This window comes from Anopheles marshallii, chromosome 2 (assembly GCF_943734725.1).
Source record: "Anopheles marshallii chromosome 2, idAnoMarsDA_429_01, whole genome shotgun sequence".
Lineage (NCBI taxonomy): Eukaryota > Metazoa > Arthropoda > Insecta > Diptera > Culicidae > Anopheles > Anopheles marshallii.
This window is the reverse complement of record NC_071326.1, coordinates 10,614,460-10,633,205: the sequence shown is the minus strand read 5'-3', so window position 1 is coordinate 10,633,205 and position 18,746 is coordinate 10,614,460. Positions and strand designations below refer to the sequence as shown.

The following is an 18,746-nucleotide window of genomic DNA, read 5'->3' as shown; positions in this document are numbered from 1 at the left end:
AGATGCCACATCTGGTTCAAGCTCATTTATCTCTCGATAATGGTGCAACCGGCACCGATTTTGAAAGCGCACAGTGAAAGAATTCGAAACAACAGAAAAAAAAACCTGCCAATGAATGGTGCTAAGTGAACGAACCAATGCGCCACAAAATCTGCTCATTGTCGGCTCCCGATAAGCACTGATAATGAGTTCGTTAAATCGAATCAAACACCACAACCGCACACCATTCCGCCTGGGTTTGCCGGGTTTGGGTTGAATGGTATCAGAGCACTCACCCCGCTTGTGGGAAAACCACCGAAAAGGCATGGAACAGTTTCGATCGGAAGTCAATTTGTTAAAAAGCTATGTCGAAGCACGGAAGCCGAATTCCGAATTACCCCCCCAACCCATCGCCGGGGGTTCACAACTTTCATCGCCAAATGTTCACCCACTTTTCTAGTCTATCGAAAACGATGGTTTTCAACTGGTAATGGGCGGGTAAAAATCATATCGGTCAAGTTTGTGCAGATGAAAACATGCCGTGTGGAATGTGTATTCACACTCGTGCATATTTTATCACATTGTTAAGCTATCGCTTCTCCGCTTTAAGATAGCGTGGTATAATTTCAATCGCATCGCTTTATTCCCCGATCCGCTCCAGCTTCCGGACGTTAAGATAACAGCGAAAGAGAATTATAAATTCATCCGGGGGAGAAACAAAAAAATCAAATGACACGAGCCGAGAATGTTTTGGGTGTTTTATTTTCCGCCACACTTAACACGTGTCAAAACCGGGCCGTTCCGGTCGGTGAGTCCGATTTGAGGACCTAGTTTTCCGATAAGACGCTCCAACCCCTGACTGAGCTTTGGGCAATGATTTTCAAATCGTTTCAAATTCGGGCAGTAAAACCCCCCTAACGAACCAATCCACGCTGCATACCGACATTTTCCGGATAAGGTTTGGCACGCGGTGCTAGCTGTCCGCCTAAAGCACTACCCCAAAACGCACCTTTTACCGCGCTGTGGTGCAGTTGCACGGTTTGGTCATCCGGCGCACACTCACCGTCCACCAACACGCGTGAAAGTTTGGAAAGTCGTTTGGCAAGACGATGAGGGCAATGAAAATAGCCCAGCTGGGGGAATGATCATAGACAAATCCGGCGACTCGGCGCTTCGATCGCTTTTCCCGGCAATCCATCGGCAATGATCCGAACGCTTTTTCCGGACGAAATTGAATCTATAACACCGCAAACGTTGTGTCGGACCCACCTGGACCCCGCACCCGGTCGCACGAACCCTTTTCCTGTTTGCACCTTACGAACCCGGGGCGCATTAATTGCTCCAGATAAATAATCCGATATTAAAGCTCGCGCACCACACAATTGCCTTTCTTTCCGTGGCTTTTCCTTTTGGTTTTTTTTTGGCTGTTTTTTTTTGCCTTCCCTTCCCCCCGGTACAGTTTACCTCGACCGTGACACAATCGCATTCGGCAGATTTAATCATCCTTCGCTTCGTTTTATTTTGATTGCTCTCGATGGGCGAAATGAAAGGAAAACCCCATTGGAGCGTAACCTCCCACCGCCCGGCACCGGGTGGGGTGGTTTCATTCGTTTGCGAATTCTTTTCCCTCCAATGTTAGCCGGTCCATATATCAGTCTTTTGCCGCCGGTTGTCGCACAACTTGTGCCAATCTTGCTGATCAAATCAAACCGCTGAAAGGCATGGCAGGCTGCGCTAATTGAGTTCCGCTGCGGTGTGTACTGCTTGGTTGCTTGCCTTTTTTTTCCTCTCCCAACCGGTGTAATGATTTTGCATGTCACAACCGTCGGGTACGCGGGTAGGTTGGAGCTTATTTTGGGATTTTGTTTTAAATACATTCGCGAAAATTGTGCAAATTGCACACAACGGCAGGCAGCTGCTACGAAGCTAACGGGAAAGGCATTGTGTTGTTGATCTTTTGGGAGTACGAAACGTTAGACATCTTGGAGTACCTGCTGGCGAGGAACCAACCAGCTGTTGTGTGCCCTCAGGTTTTGTAATAGGAGCAGCATACACATAAATTTGAAACTCGGAGGATTCATTAAGAGAAAGACAAAACAATCAACATACACAAAGGGCAAGAAAGAACCAAGAAAAGAAATGCAGCACCGTTCGGAAGTTAGTAACTTGAGCCCGAAAATCAACCGAGAAGCCACACAAAGTCAAATTCTTGGGCGGAGACCATCTTGCGGAATAGCAGTGTGTAAAATAAACGGAAACGAGTAAATGAACGAACGAACGATTGAGCATTTATGTTACGGTTTTTTTTTTTTGCAAAACGTATGCACGTTGCGTGAAATGGTTCCAGTCATTTGAGACAAATTTGTAACAGCTAATTTTAGCCCCATGCATGAGTCATTTAACCCCGTTTTATTCTGCAACATCCAATTGACTCGTAAAATAGTGAACTTGTTGGGGATCCGTGGAGTTGGCGTATTATTTTAAAGCAACTTCCAGTGTGATGGCACGAAACGATGGCAGTTCTAGTTCCCTTTCGAAAGACAACCAATGCGTCGAATAAAGAATGTTCCCCACTGTGTATTTTAGATGTCGGACCAAAGTGCAAATTAGACATGATGCTAAACAATTTGTCACCATTGCGGCACCGGTAGCGCTAAAGACCGTGTCACAAGCATATCCTTAATGTACTTGGAGCAGCTCGAAACCTACTTGGACCGCGCAACGTGGTGAGCGAAAACCGAGAAGGAAACGAACGGATGGGTGGCCTACTGTGACTTCACGAACAGCTCAAATGTCAAAACGGAACAGCTGTTCGAGACGCACGGGCATGTTGGGGCACAGATGTTATTCGCCACCGTCACACAGTAGGAGTTAACCGAGGCTTTACCGAACGCTCGGTTGCTCGTACCACCGTGACCGTTGCTTCGGAAATGGTGCGCGAATTTTCCACTTCACCTGCCGCAGGACATTCCGGTTTGTCGGTCGGAAAATCTGCCGTCCCTACCCCCCGCCCCCGGGGTGGTGGATGGCAAGATGATTCTGCATTAATTTGAGAGCGCGTGAGACGTGAGAGCGCACACGCAGCGTGAGAGATCGATTGCGAGCGGTTTGTGAGAAGCGGAGCATTTGTTTTGCTATATTGCGCAGGAACGCGTTTTTTTTTTGCGAACCATGAAGACACACACCGCAAGGAAGGTGGTTGGTTTGGTTGGGCGATTGCATCGATTCGGGCGCTGCATTCCCTGAATCGCTCCACACACGCTCGGCCCACGTATGCGATCGGCGGTGGGATAGGGAAAATGCGAAAAGATATCCTCAAATTTCGCCCAAATTGTGGTACAATAAAACCGAACTCGCGTCATTTTGTTTGTTTGGTTGACTTGAAGCATCATTTCTGTCACGGTTGGTTACGTTCGTCACGCAACGCAGAACACACGCGCGGTGGACAGTGGTGGTAAAGCCAAAAACTGCCAAAACACACCGTTTGAATCCTGTTAATTAGGCCCAGAGACGGAGCTGACGACAAACGGGGTGGGAAAGCGAAGGAAAAACAAAGGGGTCCTCCTTAACGGGTCAATTTCATTCGATTAACAGGTGTTAACTGCTCTGGAAAGCAGATTCGTTTACCGACCCGTTCGAGCGGGTCCGTTTGTTGTCTTTGCAATAATTAGCAACCGGAATGATGTAGCCGGGCGCACCTAACGGGAACCAGGGCAGTTGGGCTTTCCGCTGCATGAATTGCTCGTATAATGTGCTCGGTGTGTGCATTATTTTTCGCAAAATATCGACACGTGGTCCAAGGTTAATGGACTTGGAATTCCACTATTTCACAACTTAATAATCTCTTTGGTGGATCATTGAAACTTCTTAACTCTCGACTTAACTTAACTTAAAACTCGAGGAAGTTCTCGTCTAGACATACAAATGTAGCTATTTTGATAGTGCAATACAGCTAACCGGCGTGCAATAATATTCTCAAACATTACATCTTCATGTCTAATGAGCAGAAACTCTGAAGATTCTGAAATATCGTCATAAAATGACCCTTGACGAATTTTTCTTTGGAAAGAAGATTAGCTATTTACGATCAAAAGGAATGTTTGGGCTTCGGCAGCTTACGGCAGCTCATCATCGCCTTTGATTACCATGAAATATCATTCACATCTTAATATCCGGATGATGAAACAGCACCGCAGCCACCAACGACCGGCCAGAACTCATCGTGTTCATGGTGATTTGTCAGCACCTGACCGTGTGCACATAAACCAAACCCAACCGACAAGACGTCAGAGCTTATCTTCCGCTTTGATGCTGCAATAATCGTGGGTTTGAAGATGTACCTACCGGTGTGCTATTTGCGCACTTCCAAGACACCCCCCTCCCGTGTCGAGCGTTCGCAGAATCGATAAAGTAATCTTTGACAGTGACGGCCAAAGGACAAACAGCAGAGGACGTTCGTCTGCTTTCTATTTGCTCCTTGCTGTCGTGGCTAATATTTCATCGGGTGAGACGAATGGATCAGAAAAAGAGGCATCAACGTGATACGCGTAAGGGAGAATGGTCACGGCCAAGTGACAGAAGTACCCGCTCCAAGTAACTCCAACAATGCCAACGGGCACCAAAGCTCATTCGCTTCGATAGTCGGAAGCAAACGAGCGGAATAGCTTCATTTATCCACGTCCAACGATTGGCCCCAAACGGATCCGGCTCCAAATGCCCCTCCCTCCTCCCCACTCATTTGCAAGGACATCATTAACTCCGATCGTACCGTAACAGCAGCGCTCCCGAAAGCACAGAACCCTCAGCCGGAATGGCTGAATGCGAAATCGATGCCCATTTTCCCTAAATGTAGCTGCAGATTGGACACCACACCCGCGTACCCACCGCAGACGGTGGTGTCCCCCATCGATTTGTTTCTATATTTGTCGTCGGATGGTTTATTTTTATTTGGCATGCCGTCGTCGTCTCCCCGTTCTCCCAAATCCTTTCGGGTGCCGCATAATTCGCGCAAATGTGGTGGCAAATGCTGCACGATCAATAATACGGTGTGTTTGTGTGGCTGCTCCAGTTGATGCCCTGCCAGCGGAACCATGAGTTCCGGTTGATTCCACATGATCCAGTTTGGTTGGTGGGTGGGAAGTCTAAATAGGAAATATGTCGCCTTCTGCACTCGAACACAATGGCCACAATGATATCGCCATTGCTACCGTTGATGATGATGACGGTGGTGGTGGTGGTGGTGGTGGCGTATATACGATTTTATGGCTTTCTTCCGGTTCCGGTCCAGTTCTGTATCGGTCATTCGTCGTCCTCCACGTCGTCGCGGTGACCACAGGAAGGTGTTGGTGGTTCGCATCCATTTGCAGCAGAATGTGTCCCCTTTTCTTACCTCCAATTCCAAGCGTTAAAGGGTGTCTGGTTGCAATGAAATCATATCGGTACGTTGCACGATATCATATCGATCGGAAATCAGTATTCAAAATTTCATCATCCCGGTTCTGGTGTGGTATCCGTTCAATTTGTGGCTCCTTCCTTTTTGCTGCTCCTGCCACAAATCGAAAGATGCATCATATAGCACGCAGTGCGAAATTGCCATCTGTCCTCCGTGGAGTTGCCTTACAAGGTGGTAAAATGTAGCATGACTTCATTTCCATACGAATCGCGATGTTTTATGGCTACCGTTGGGAGTTTCCCGTCAGCTTGTTGGCCTGTTGGCGCCCTGGCGATACTTTTTCACACCGGTTGCGGTTCCTCGATGGGATTGGAGGGCGAAGTCCCTTTGCTTCCTGCTCCAGGCACAACATTAAAAGCGGCAAATAATACCAATATAAATAATAATAAAAATCCATATCCGATTGCGCAATCAGGTACGAGCCGTTGGCCTTGCGAAATGCCATATATTTCTGCAGCAAAAGGTGTCTCTGCGACAACTACACCTCGAGGGCGGCAACAAACCACCGGGTTTTGCGGGTAGCACAGCAGCAGACAAGCACTTTATCTCGTTTGCTTGGCAGAAACCAGCACTATTACGCTTATATATATATGAGCACTTTACCTGCTTCGGAGTATGAAGGGGGTAGGGCGCAGAACCTGGCAAGAATTCAGAATCCAACATTTTCCTCCCTTCCCGGGAGATGCGAGCCAGCACCAGTGTGGCAAAGGGGGAGTTAAGGCTTTAATATGTAATGGGGCTTTGTTAACCTGTGAGGTTTATCCTTATTCGCGCTCCTTTCATATGATAATGCAGGTGCAATTGGAAGAGGCCTCCGACGACGCCGATTGCCAGACGAACGGGAGAATGTTAAACAGCGCCACCTGCAACGCAGCAAAGGAGCGCGGAAAGAATCGTAAAGAATTTTAAATGATAGAAACGGCTGGCACAAACACTTCTTGGCAGTTGTGTAGTCAACTCGGCTTCAGGTCTTGTGCATTAGTGTCCGATTATGGTGATATTTATTGCATTATGAAAAAAAATAACTAAACGAAGTCTCGGTGTGCAAATCTCATGCAAATCCCTTCGAAATGGTAACCGCACAAGACACTGGAAAATTTTATAATGCTCGCTTTCCATGACCTAGTTTCATACGTTTTTGTCCTTGCAACAGGTGTTTCACACAAAACGACACAAGGCTCTGCATTGATGCAATATATTATTTGTACTTTGTAGTCGACTGTTTAAATGGAGCCACTCAGACAAATAAGCATCATTCTGTTGGAAGGGCTTCCAAACACAACCCAAATCGATACGCAGGATGTGCACCGCTTCAATATGACGTCGCTGACCAAACTCGCACATGGAAAAAAAAGATGGCCAACAAGCGATAAAGTCAAAAATTTAAATATAATAGGCACCGATGCGGCACCGTTTATCATCATCGCCATCATCATCATCATCATCAGTGTGAGACGTTGTACGTGTGCATCACGTCCACACGCTGCACATGATGCAGGTCGTTTGCTTCTGGGGTGCTTTATTTGGCACATTTCCCACACGAAACACAACGGAAAAAAAATCTGCAAGCTCGGCTTTAATCAGCCAAATATCGATTAGGCGCCGCTAGTCCGGGAGTACTAGCGAGTGGGGGCCTATTTCGGGTGTGGAATTCGTATACGAATATCTTAACCTTTGCAGTTCAGACAGCATCAACTAATCGAATGAGCAAGAACGTTGGTTTGGTTTGGCCGGCATGGCATGCAAATCGGGCATAATCGGTATGTGTCAGTTTTAATTGTAATTTCATTCTATTTCTCAGCGTTGCGCCACGGGAATTCTTCCAGATCGTGCAAACTATGTTCGTGACTATTTTAAACTTCGCACAAGTGTTGCACTGCCGTCGAAAAAGCGAGCGAGCGACGTCAGAGAGCTTCCCCCCGGGGGAGAACGGTTTCGTTGGATAAGCGACATCGATTTTTCATTATCTACCATTTCCGGTAGCTTTCTTTTTTGCCGTTTGAGTGGCATTTAAAACGCTTTCGATGGTTGAATTCTTGACGGCATGATAGTCCCGGAGCTGACTAGCTGCAGTTCAAACGATGCGGAAGGGCAAACAGTCATTTAACAGTGGAACCTCTCGAATGGATAATCGATTCTAAAGCTTACCAACCAACTCGAAAGCAAACCCAAAAGCCATAAAACCGTCTCGTACAAAGACGAGGGAATTCCCACGCCGCCCGAAAGCATCTTCCTCCGGCAGAACGAACTTGCTCTCGCTCCCCGACGAAAGGCCTTCCGGTGGAAGCTTTATCGTCTTCTGCGTATGCCGGCGCACCGACAAAATCCCCGCGCACCCGAAAAACCCTCCCCTCCTCCCCCCGCGATCCAAACTGTGTTGCGGTGTGACCTGCTCGGTATCCGAAAAACATGCCATCCGGAACATTTTGGGCTCCGAAGCTCCCAAAGCTTCCCGGCCGAAGGGCTCCAGCGCTGTGAGCGAGAGCCACCGACAGCGAAAGCTAATCGATGCCGCGCGGCACCGAAACACGAATGAAACCGCGCGCACGGTGTAACCATGGTAACGAAGGAGAAAGCGAAACCGACGAATAATTTTCAGTCGATCCGATCGAGCGGGCCACCTCCACCGTTGGCTGATCGCCTGGCAAAAGTAGAGCATTGTTGTGGATGTCGTTGCCGGCGTTGAGCCCCGAAGATGTCCGGATTCTTTGCGCCGTCGTTGCCCAACAAAAGGGGGGGTTACCCGAATCGGAACTATACGTATGCTCTCGTGTGTGTGTGTGGGGGGAGATCATCTTCATGCGAGAAGGCGTTCGCGGTTTCCCCTAGCGCAATGGTTCAGCCCTATCCATGCGGTTGGGGCGCGAACTTATCCCCCCAAGCCGGGCTCGGCGCTGATTGGCAGATGGCGAAAGTTCGCTTTCGATGACCACCACTAAACTCGATATGCCAACACCAGGAGCGCAGCACCGAGCGACGGCTGGGTGCATTCTAACCGAGCGCGACTGGTATCGCGCCTCTCCAATGGGGGGCGCACACAAGTATAGCAATCGCAGCGACACGGAGCAAGTCATGCGCAGTGTTACGGCACCGCCGTTTGGATCCGGCGGTACCTTTCGGCTACGCCACAGCCGGTCAGCTACCTCCTCGACCATCTGACAGCCGGATATTTTTTGTCATTTTCTCTGGAGTCACGAGGGCAGTCGTTTCGCGCGAGTTCTTCTGAGAAACCGTTGCGAAGGAAGTATTGAAACACCCCTCGGGGTTGGATAATCGAAACGAGCGAATCATGTGAAGCCGCATTGCGCCGGGTATTGAACGTGTTGCATCCTCCATCGCGGTTCGTGCTTGGGAACGGCTTGGTGCGCCCTGCTCACAGTGCTGATACACTGTTCTGTTCAATCATTTTCTTTCTCGCGTTTCGACAGTTGCACAAAATTTGCATCCCCCGAGCACGGTGAAAACACACACAAGGGGTGGCCTACGGACTGGGACGCGATCGCGTGGGCACTCTTCAACAAAATGATGGCGCCCCGCATTAGTTTTATTTTTCAATGATCATTAACGCGCAATGGCGGTGCGTTGTGTGTCATCATCATGATCGCCTTTCGTCGATGTGTTATTTTCGCTCCAATTTGAAGGCGATTAATTTATGTGTTCTTCCCCGTGCCGTACAAGCGTGCTACAATGGCCGCTTGAATGGGCACCTCCCGGACACGAACAAACTCCTCCGTTCCTGGTACTTTCGTGGATAGATGTTACGAGACATTTTGTTTTGTTTCGCAGAAGCGCCGCAACGCCGAGCTAAACGGGCGAGTACGGGCGTCGTGTTGCGACACCAGTTTGTTCCAATCTGTCGTGCTATTCGAATCGTGCAACTCCACACAAAATGTCTAACTTTATGGTAGCTTAACACCCCGTCGCATGGTTGTCCATCACCGTTATTGGAATTGTTTGGAGTTATATTTTTTAAAGTTTGAAAGAACTAATTTTTAGTTTAAAATTAATGTAAAATGTTAATATTTTGACAAATTTAACTCAAGAAAAATAAAGTTAAAAATAATTGGCTTGAACTGCCTTGGAAAAAGAAGCAAAAAAAAGAGCTCTCGCCCCGCAGTCGGTAGGATTCGAACCTACGCTCCCAGAGGGAATCTGATTTCTAGTCAGACGCCTTAACCGCTCGGCCACGACTGCTCGTCGAGAGAGCAGAAGATTAAAGCGGTATAATAATCCAAGTGTTCAACAAGCTTCAAGCGGGCTTGTCCCCTCCTTCTGCGCCACGAATGGGCAACTGTCCGCTCGTACTAAAGTGCATTCGATTGCATCCAACAGATCGTGTGCGAAAAAGAAAAGCAAAGCGATCGTTACTTCATTCCCACCCTTACGGTTTGCGTATGTGGGTACTGTAACTGAACCTTTGCAGCACCGCGCAGCACTTTCAATAAACAGCACTGCTCCTCGTGCAACGCTCGCACAGCGGCCATTTAGTTCTTTAGCTAGTACAAACGTACCGCCACGATCGCCTGATCTCTTGGTAGAAATGTTGCCGAAACATAATATTCTCGCGGTTACCAAACCACCCACGGTGAAGGGCTTCTATAGAAACTAGTTTAACGACTCTTGCGGCTCGTTTAAGGGATCGCTTCCTATTAGAACAACCCTTCCATCGCACCACCCTCGCGCTACCCTGCCGCACTATAGTGGAGCGGTCCGATAATAGTGCACTTGCACACTACCTCCTGAGTCGCATTGGTGCATAGTGGCGTTGCGACTCCTGTGGTCGCAACGGTTTCGTAATACAGCCCGCGCGCGCGTACTCACACGCACGATGAGTGGAGGATGCAGTTGGGGTGGGTTTCGCCCTTCCAGAATAGTATGCATTTTCTACACATGCAACATGCGCGAAAGGGCCCTGGTTACGAATCGACGATACGATGCGGTCGCCCTTCGCGTAACGACCAAGGGCCGCTGGCTAAGGCGAACGATGGAGAATGTAGTTCGAAATAATAAGTGAGAATGCGTTCGAGAAGCATCGTTAAAGGGAGCCTCCACGTGCAAGATGCATCGCGCCAAAGTGCATCATCATTATTTCCCTCTCAGGGAAACGCAACCTGCTGACCGTGTGTAGCTGGTACAATCTTTTCTAGGATGAATAACAGCAGTGGAATATGTTGGATAAATCGATGTGTGCCAATGGTTTCTTTTCAGCTAAGCATTAAATAAATGATTAAATCCCTTTGATAAATCCCTTTTTATCAAACTAAAGTGCCCAATATTCGCTGAGTATATTTAGTGGCAGTTTGGTCGTTTGTGTTGTGTTTTTTAGTATGCAAACTGCGGATTGAATTGAGTCGACAAATGAGCTACAAAAATGTGAAAAATCAATATTTTTATGGATTCTATAATGTTTTCAATTGTGGTGACTGTAAACTGTAGACAATCGTTAGAGTATGTTTTTTTCCCAAAACTGTAAGAAAACGAGGAAAAAAAAATAGTTCGAATAGAAAAGTTTAATTTTTTTTATCACGAATTCTCAAAATGGTTTTATTTTATTTATTTATTATAGTTAAAACGGCTCTTAGCTGTTTTATCAACTTCTCGAAATGTCTAAATGATAATATCGCTCCATCCCCCATTTTGGAACATTTGGAACAAAGAGTGTCATTCCACTTTTATTCCTTACCCATGGGACGTAGTGGGTTAATAACGTCTTCTTCGATTGGTAAAATGAATAAATTAAACTTTAACAATTTACACAGTAATTAAACGTAATTTTCAATCAGTTTTCGGAAAACTACGCTTGCTCGACACATCACGCAAATAACGCGCACTGAATGAGCAAAAAAAAATTCCAATGGCTGATGACGGGTTTTCAGCGACTTGTTCACCCCTGGCTGGTGCGTGTAGATGTGTTAGTGAGTTGCCGCAGCGACTGGTACCAACCGACCGAGCGCGAGAGGTAACCGGCGCACGACGGCCGAGGCGATAGCGAATCACGACGAATTTCACTCGCCACGGGCTCGGGATGAGTTTCGCGCGTAAATTTCACAGGTTTATACCCGGGTCGCATGCACATTGCAGGGCCATTTGTTCCGTTCGGTTCGCTCGCCGAAACGTTCGTGGTCGCCTCGGTTACCGAAGACACGCCCGACTACGATGGCGCTGTCACGTTTTCATCACGTCATGTCGAAGCTACCACCGGGAGCGCAGGCAAAATGGTGGACAGGGACGGCGCTACACTGTCGGCCGGTCGCCATGGTTACGCGTCAAGTTCAGTGTCACGCGCGCTCGATGGCGGCCGAGCGAAATCCATGGTCGTGGCCTCATTTCCGTCTCGGTGTCAGGGACTTTCGGGCGCTGGGGGAGGGGGACCCAGCGCGTAATCGGCCGCCGCTGTTGGTGCTGTTGGTGGTGACGGTTTATTTCACTTTCGTTTTCTTGTTCCTACCTTTTTTAGACAATCGCCAGGGTAGCAGGCCGGGTAGCAGCATTCGGCGCCACACTACTGACTGCGGTCGTGGCCGTGCGCGCACACGCCGTCAATGACATGGCAATGTCCTTGGATGAATCTGTACCAGGGAGACATGCGCAGAGCAGGGCGCTAGCAGTCAAGAGGGCAATCAACCCTGCTCGTTGCGGTTGTGCGGCGTACATGTGCCGTGTTGTGTGTTTGTTTCGGTGAGTGCGTGCGAACAATGAGCGAGATGCGCGGTTACACGTCCAAACTGACGCTTGCTACTGGGATGGTTTTGGCCGGCACGTTACAACCGCTGTACCAGTGTTGCTATGGCGATCCGTACACAGCTCTATCCACCCATAACGAGGGGTAGCTTTTCAATGATGATGTGACCGAGAGCGAGAACAACTTTCAACAAATTTCGTTAATTTTTGCATCATTCAACTCAGCTATTGGGGATTGATTGTTTATCAGATAAATAAAATAAACATTGTTTTGTCGTGTAACGTACGTTGTTTTCAGGGGTATTCGCGCTATATTTTATTAACGTTGAACAATGTGCTTTAATCATAGCATCATTAACGCGATACGATGATACCGGATCGAAAACATGTTATTCAACACAGCTCATTAGGGACGCAGGCGCCCGACGAATGTCGGATTGCTCCGGAACCACGCCCGAATGCAACTGTCGTCCCACAGTGACTGGTAATAATGTTAATATCGCGCGTTATGCGCATGGGACGAACCCATCGGTGACATTAATGTTAATACATTTGTTCAACGTGCCTTTTTTAATGTCGGCCAATTGCTCTCCTGCTAATTGATTTCGCTGTTGGCCTCTCGCTTCCTGCGGTCGACATCAGCGATGCTCTTTTCACGCGAACTGCAATAACGCACCGTTTGGCGGACGGTTGCTCTGTTGCACCGGCCTAGTATGCAATCTTGGTACCGATGTCGCAGTGTGAAGAAGTGCGATTTGTCTTTACATCCAGCCCGGGTTCGAGCGTCTTGGAGACGCGTGTGCAACCTCGATGGATGGATGTCGTCTGTGAGCCAGCTGGTTAACGACGACGGGTTTGGGAAGCAACGATCGCAACAAAGTTGCGGGCCGCGCTTGTCGTGTGTTGCGCGCGTTCGTGAACCACATGTTCAGTTTTGAAATCGTCTAACGCGGGCACCAGGCAAACGAGGAGGCCGCCTCGATCAACAGCTGCATCGAACGCATTGAAAGCGCCCAGCTGGTAGCGTGGTGTGTAGAGATTGTACACCTCGCAGCAACAGCAGCGGGTTGACGTCATCGGTGACGACCGTACGTTGTTTGCTCTGCGCGCTCATGCGCCTCCCGGCAACATTTGTATGCAAATTATGATAGAATTAGAATAGGGCTTCAGAACGCGGAGAGATTTGATCTGCCTCTTTGCAAGAGTCGGTCACACTGGGTAGCTCTTGTTCTGTGTGTTGGACATAACCGAGTGTTTCGCTAAATGTTTTATTGGAATTAAGTGCATCAAACCGGATTAAATCGTTTGATAAGTATTCAAATGATTGGCGCCTTTTTGAGATGCCGCAATAGGGACCTTAATCGATCCACAAAATGTTCCATTTGGTGTAGAAGCTAAGTTATGGAAAATCGATAATCTTCGCAGCACATTTTTCCCAGTGTGAGACAACAAAAGAGTTAGAATTAGAAGCACCCCTCTCGACTGTGCGGACATTCGGCCTCCCGCGCGCATAGGTTCTTGTTACTTCGGTTCATATTTTTGCTGGAAAAATGGGTCCATCCCCTTCGGAGTTGCCAGCAGAACCGGGACTTGGGCCGGTATCCGATTGCGAGCTGCTGGCACTCGTTTTCGGGCCGACAGTGCAGCAGCAGCACACCGCGGCCCGCACCGGCAGAGACGACACCCCTTTTAAAAAGTACGTCACGTCGAGGTAACCTGCTCCAGGTTCTGCGCTGTTGGGCGAAGATTCGTTCCTTTTCGACCGGATTTCGATCTTGCGGATTGCGACTCGCCCCGTAATACCGACTGCACCGAGCGCGGATTCTGTTCTCTCTCTCTCTCGCTCGCTCGCTCCCTTTCCCGTTTCGAACTCGAACCCGACTTCGACTTCCAAGCGCCACGCTCTCGGCACCACGACTCCTGGTTGCGTTTCGCTGCAATAAAAGAACGCACATCGTCATCACTGTTTGCTGTTTGCCCGGCGGCGTCTTGCAAGAAGCGAACCACCACGGCCTGCTACCTTCACCGGTGGCCGAGTGGCTCCTACTGCCCTGGTAGCGCTACCCCAACGAGACAATAGTTTTTGGAGAAAACGGTCCGGCAAACAGGCCCTCTAGGTGCAGGATGGCCTTCACCGAATTCGCCAGGGTTGCTGCGTTGCTCGATGCCGTCGGTCGCTCGGGACCGTTGCCGTTGCGGTGAGTGCATGAAGTTCGTTTTTCGGAATCGAACGGGATCGAATTGAAGAAGTACGAAAAATTTCACAAAACCTCCCCGGATCGCATGCCAGCAGGAGGGTGACGGTCGTCACCATCATCAACGCGACTGCGCACCGACCGGCTCTCCCCACGCAACAAAAAACCCGGCTCGACGAAGGCGTTACCTTTCTTGCAGATGGCACAAGAATAGGATTGAAATATGCCCACCAGATGCCGTTGGCCCGAATCCTGTGGTCCGGATAGAAGTGAGCGAAAGTCATCGTAGTGGTACGGCTGTTTTATTGACCTCACAGACCCGCCTAACCCGCTTCAACGTGCTGCTCAATCCAGTCGACAAAGTAGGCGACACCGGTGAAGATGTTCGGCCGCCAGGGCGAGGCACAGGGGAAAGGTCCCCAGGAAACGAGACCAATCAGAACCGGTTCTTCGCTGATGCGCGTGCCATTCATCGTGACTAACGGTCCACCGGAGTCGGCCGAACAAGATGCTTTGGAACCGTCCTCGGGTCCGGCACACAGGTTCGTCGCCGCGAGATGGCTCACGTCGTACCACAGCTGGCGGCATTCGTCGTACTCCACGAGCGGTAATACGACTTTCTAGGAGGGAAAAGCAACAGGCAGGTGGATTATGGAACATCGCAGCATCTTCAGCACCTACTCACCCGCAGTGTGTCCGGATACTCCGGAACTAGTGCCGGCGTTTGCGCTCCCCAGCCACTAACCAGGGCACTTCCGTGGAACGATTCGTTCAGCGCTGGCAGTCGGATCGGTTTTACGTGATCTCCGAGCGCAAACGGAACGCCAACGCGAACCAGCGCAATGTCGTATGGACAAACGGTTCCACAATACCGATCGTGCGTGACCATGCGTTCGATCATTCTACGCTGGTTGTCTTCCTCTCGGTCCGTAATGTTGTGCGCACCGGCCACCACCTCCGTGTAGCCATCTGGCGTGTAGGAAGTTTTGCAGTGAGCCGCCGTCAACACCCAGTCCTTGGTCAGCAGTGCTCCACCGCAGAAGTGCATCGGTGCGATTGCCGTTCGGTTGTAATTCCACTGCAGCGACACCTGATAAGGCAACTCATGGCGTTCCGCTTCCTCTCCACCGATTATCCTATTGACTGACGGGATGGGACGGTGTTGCACAAGGGGACGGTTTGGGGGACACTTTCTGTGGCAAATTACCTGTTGCGCTGAGCACGGTACTCAGGGCGGGAGCGAACGTAAACACACACCAAAGCTGTAGGTGCATCGTGAAGGCCGCAGCACAACTGTTGCAGAAATGGTGCGGTTCGATTGCACCATTTAGCTATTTATATGTGGCGAAGACATCAAGTGGCCAACTAACCCACTGGGGTTATGGGCTCACGATCTCGAGCGCTTGTTTGCTAATCTACCGTTAAGTCTTCCGATTAACTGTTAGTGCTGCTCCATCTTGAGCCGATGGAACCGTTGTGAGTCTAAGCTTGTTGATTATCCGACCTTCGTTAAATACAGTACAGCTATACGCGATGTTTTGGAAAAACAATGACAGCTCAAAGATGACCAAAGGAATTCTGCAGACGGCAGTTCTAAAAGCAATGAAAAAATAGAACAAATGGAGACTTTACTAGTTATTTTTGTAAAAAATATGAAACAACATGCGAATTTCTCTTAGTTCCATGCAATTTTATTGTGAAATATTATGTGTCCCCTTACACATGTCATTATTTCAACTCTTCAATATGTAGTATAAACGATTTTGCTAAGGAAATTCAGTTCACGCGAAAATTCGATGTACGCTACAGCGTTCGGTGCCATACATTAGCGTAAAGCGGGGAACTGCTGTATTTACGGACGGCACTGCCCGATCGCAAGAAAATCATTCTCCACCGCTCGCGGGGGATTGGGAAGCACACAAAACCCGAAGTATAACCTATCGCTTCGCATACTATACTGCTAACGGATCGGGTCGAAAAATGAAAACCAGTTCGCAGCACCACGGAGAGCACACACACAGTCATGCCCCGGGTCCGTGCTAGGCAGGGGAAGGTGCACGATTGAGTAAACAAAACCGGCCGGCCAACGCAACCGGGTAGTCGGCGGATGCGGACATCGACTTGGGGTGAAGACATTCCTCCACATCAACCTGCTGTTCTGCTACCGGGGGATTTACGAAATCTCGCGAGCTCCGGCCCCAACCAACTGGGGAGCATCGGCGCTTGCTGTGATGGCGCTGTCCACTCGGAACATGGTGGGAGGGGGGAAGCGTAACGTAGGGGTGGTTGGGTGCTGCGATTTTGCCAAAAAGTTCGTAATTTTGGGGAAACGTCAATGTGTTCGCGTGGTACTAAAAATTTTGGACATCTTCATGCCCGCAGCTCCAAATCGGCGCGATGCAACCAGGAAATGCATACCGGGTGTGTCGTATGGGTGCACCGTTGGGTGTTGGGGGAGGAGGAGGGGTGGTGCACGGCAAGAATCTCATTATCTCAGTTTCAGTTTTCTACATTTTCTTCAAAAATTTTATCCAATATCACAGGCGAATAGGGTTTTCGGCAGGTGGCCTTTTTTGGGGTGTTTCGGCGGCCCGAGGACCGTGGGCTAGTGGCGTCAGGTGAACAGAGACAGAGCGCACGAAAGAGCGCACAAGTGGCGACACGTGGAACTTGCGCAACAGCGGCGTCGGCGTCCGGAGTGCGGAAGCGTTGGTGCGTAACGCCTCTCGAACGATGGGTGGGTGGGGGGAAGCACACTCTACACTCTGCCGCGTGTGTTCGTGGGAAGGTGAGCGTTGGGTGCATTTTGAAAGCGCACACGAACTTCCACAGGGGACGCCCCAGTTCCAGTGCAACTCGGAACAAGCATATGGAGCGATTGTTTGAGTAGTGCTGGACATCGGGTGCAAATATAGCACAATTGGGGTCTACAACTGCATTCGCTAGGTGGACAAAGCACACATGCTGACGTGCACATTATCGCACGTTCTTTCTGCTCCCGCCGTGGCTCGTTCGTACGCGTTTCGTACGTATGCCACAGACGAAGCGCAAACAAGACCGCAAACGCGCGTACGCGGGCTTCTTCGCCCTCGCCATCGGTTTTGCTCTCGTTTTCACTCGTTAGCGGGCGTTTCGCGGTGCGCTCGGTACAACATCATACCGCCGGCCTGCTTCGTTTCCGGGCATGCTTGGTTGTGCGGGCCGCCGACCCCTGCATCGGCGCATGCATCCCTGGTAGAATGGATAAAATTTTTGTTGAAATACCGGAAATTGAAATTCCACCACCAACGAGAAGCGAACGAACGAGCGGAAAGCGGACAGCAACAGCGTACCTCTCGCTCTCGTACCGTGGCTTTGTGTAGACTTCGCCTGCTTTGATCGGTAACTCTACAAAAGCTCTTCCGCGGAGGCTTTCGTGGCTTTTCGCAAGCTTACCACCACCGTTGGGCTCTTTTCTAGCCTAGAACAAGCGCATCCAGACACAAAGAGCTGGCAGAGGCTCGGTTTCGGAGTTTAATGCTTCTCGAACTCCTTCTAGCCGTGTCGTTCGTTTTCCCCCTGCCGAGAAAGAAAGATGTCCGAAGACGAAGACATCGAACCCGCCGCTCTCGGGGAGGGTAAGCAACCGCGCACATCTTTCTAACCGGTTCGTTATACGGCAAAAACCGGGTCTCCGGGGTGTTCGAGCGTTGGGCGAGAGGGGAAGCCAAACGGACCGAGAACACGCATCGCGTGAAGAGGTAGACTACAGAACATCGTCCAAATGGTTACAAGAACGAAAGACGAAAGGCACAACAGCACACACGGCGCAAAAAGAGATGCGCACAAGATGAGCGCGAAGAACACAGACGTGTGTGTGTGTGGATGGCTGTATGTGACTCCATGCGTGTGCGTGTGTGTGCGCGTATGTGCCTTGCCAAGCGTGAACCAGATCCGAACCCCGGCAGCTGGCGGCACCATGTTCGACGAGGCGTATCCGACGGACGGCATCCTCTCGGACGGCGTGTGCCTCATCCGTATGTTTCCTGCTCTCTTGTTACAATTTCAGAAAATGTGCAGCTGAAATAAACAACTCTCGCATCTGTCGGTTTCGTTCTGTTTTTCGCTTGCGCTTTTCTCAAAAAAACAGAACGGCGGACAGAATAGCGTCCATAAGCGCACGTTTGCCGACGGGTTGCCTGCCCCGCCGTACCTTCGGGTAGCGTGTTTTGAAATAGGGCGCGTTTTTCCTCAACCTAACGGTCGTTTTGCTGACCGGAAAGCTCTCGCCCTGTGCGCGGGCTATTTTCTCGCCTAGATCCGGACGGTCTGGTGAAAAACTGCAGAAACTTGCAGAAACCGCAAAGCGAAGAAAGCTTCCCAGTTGGGGTGGCACCCGGCGGTGGTTTGTAGTTTCCACCATTTGGAAACTAGCCTAGGCGAGTGGTGCCATTTTCTGC

General features: G+C 49.8%; 1 protein-coding gene and 1 non-coding gene across 2 annotated transcripts; both read right to left on the bottom strand.

The window, feature by feature from the left end:
* Positions 1 to 9,543: 9,543 nt before the first annotated feature.
* Positions 9,544 to 9,625, bottom strand: Trnas-aga (transfer RNA serine (anticodon AGA)). The gene has a single exon. It is a non-coding gene; the product is annotated as a tRNA-Ser (tRNA).
* A 5,005-nt stretch (positions 9,626 to 14,630) lies between these two features.
* LOC128719157 (trypsin-1-like) lies at positions 14,631 to 15,581 on the bottom strand. The gene is made up of 3 exons (XM_053812780.1): positions 15,515 to 15,581; positions 14,993 to 15,450; positions 14,631 to 14,927 (listed from the first exon to the last, which is right to left on the bottom strand). Exons 1-3 carry the CDS (start codon positions 15,579 to 15,581, stop codon positions 14,631 to 14,633), a joined length of 822 nt encoding a protein of 273 aa, XP_053668755.1.
* Positions 15,582 to 18,746: the final 3,165 nt, after the last annotated feature.

What these genes read in the sequence shown, in the direction of transcription:
- LOC128719157 (XM_053812780.1), bottom strand. Translation starts at nt 15,581, where the DNA reads ATGCACCTACAGCTTTGGTGTGTGTTTACGTTCGCTCCCGCCCTGAGT. An exon ending in TACCGTGCTCAGCGCAACAG is followed by an intron (nt 15,451 to 15,514) that starts GTAATTTGCCAC and finishes CCATCCCGTCAG; the next exon opens with TCAATAGGATAATCGGTGGA. An exon ending in AGTATCCGGACACACTGCGG is followed by an intron (nt 14,928 to 14,992) that starts GTGAGTAGGTGC and finishes TTTCCCTCCTAG; the next exon opens with AAAGTCGTATTACCGCTCGT.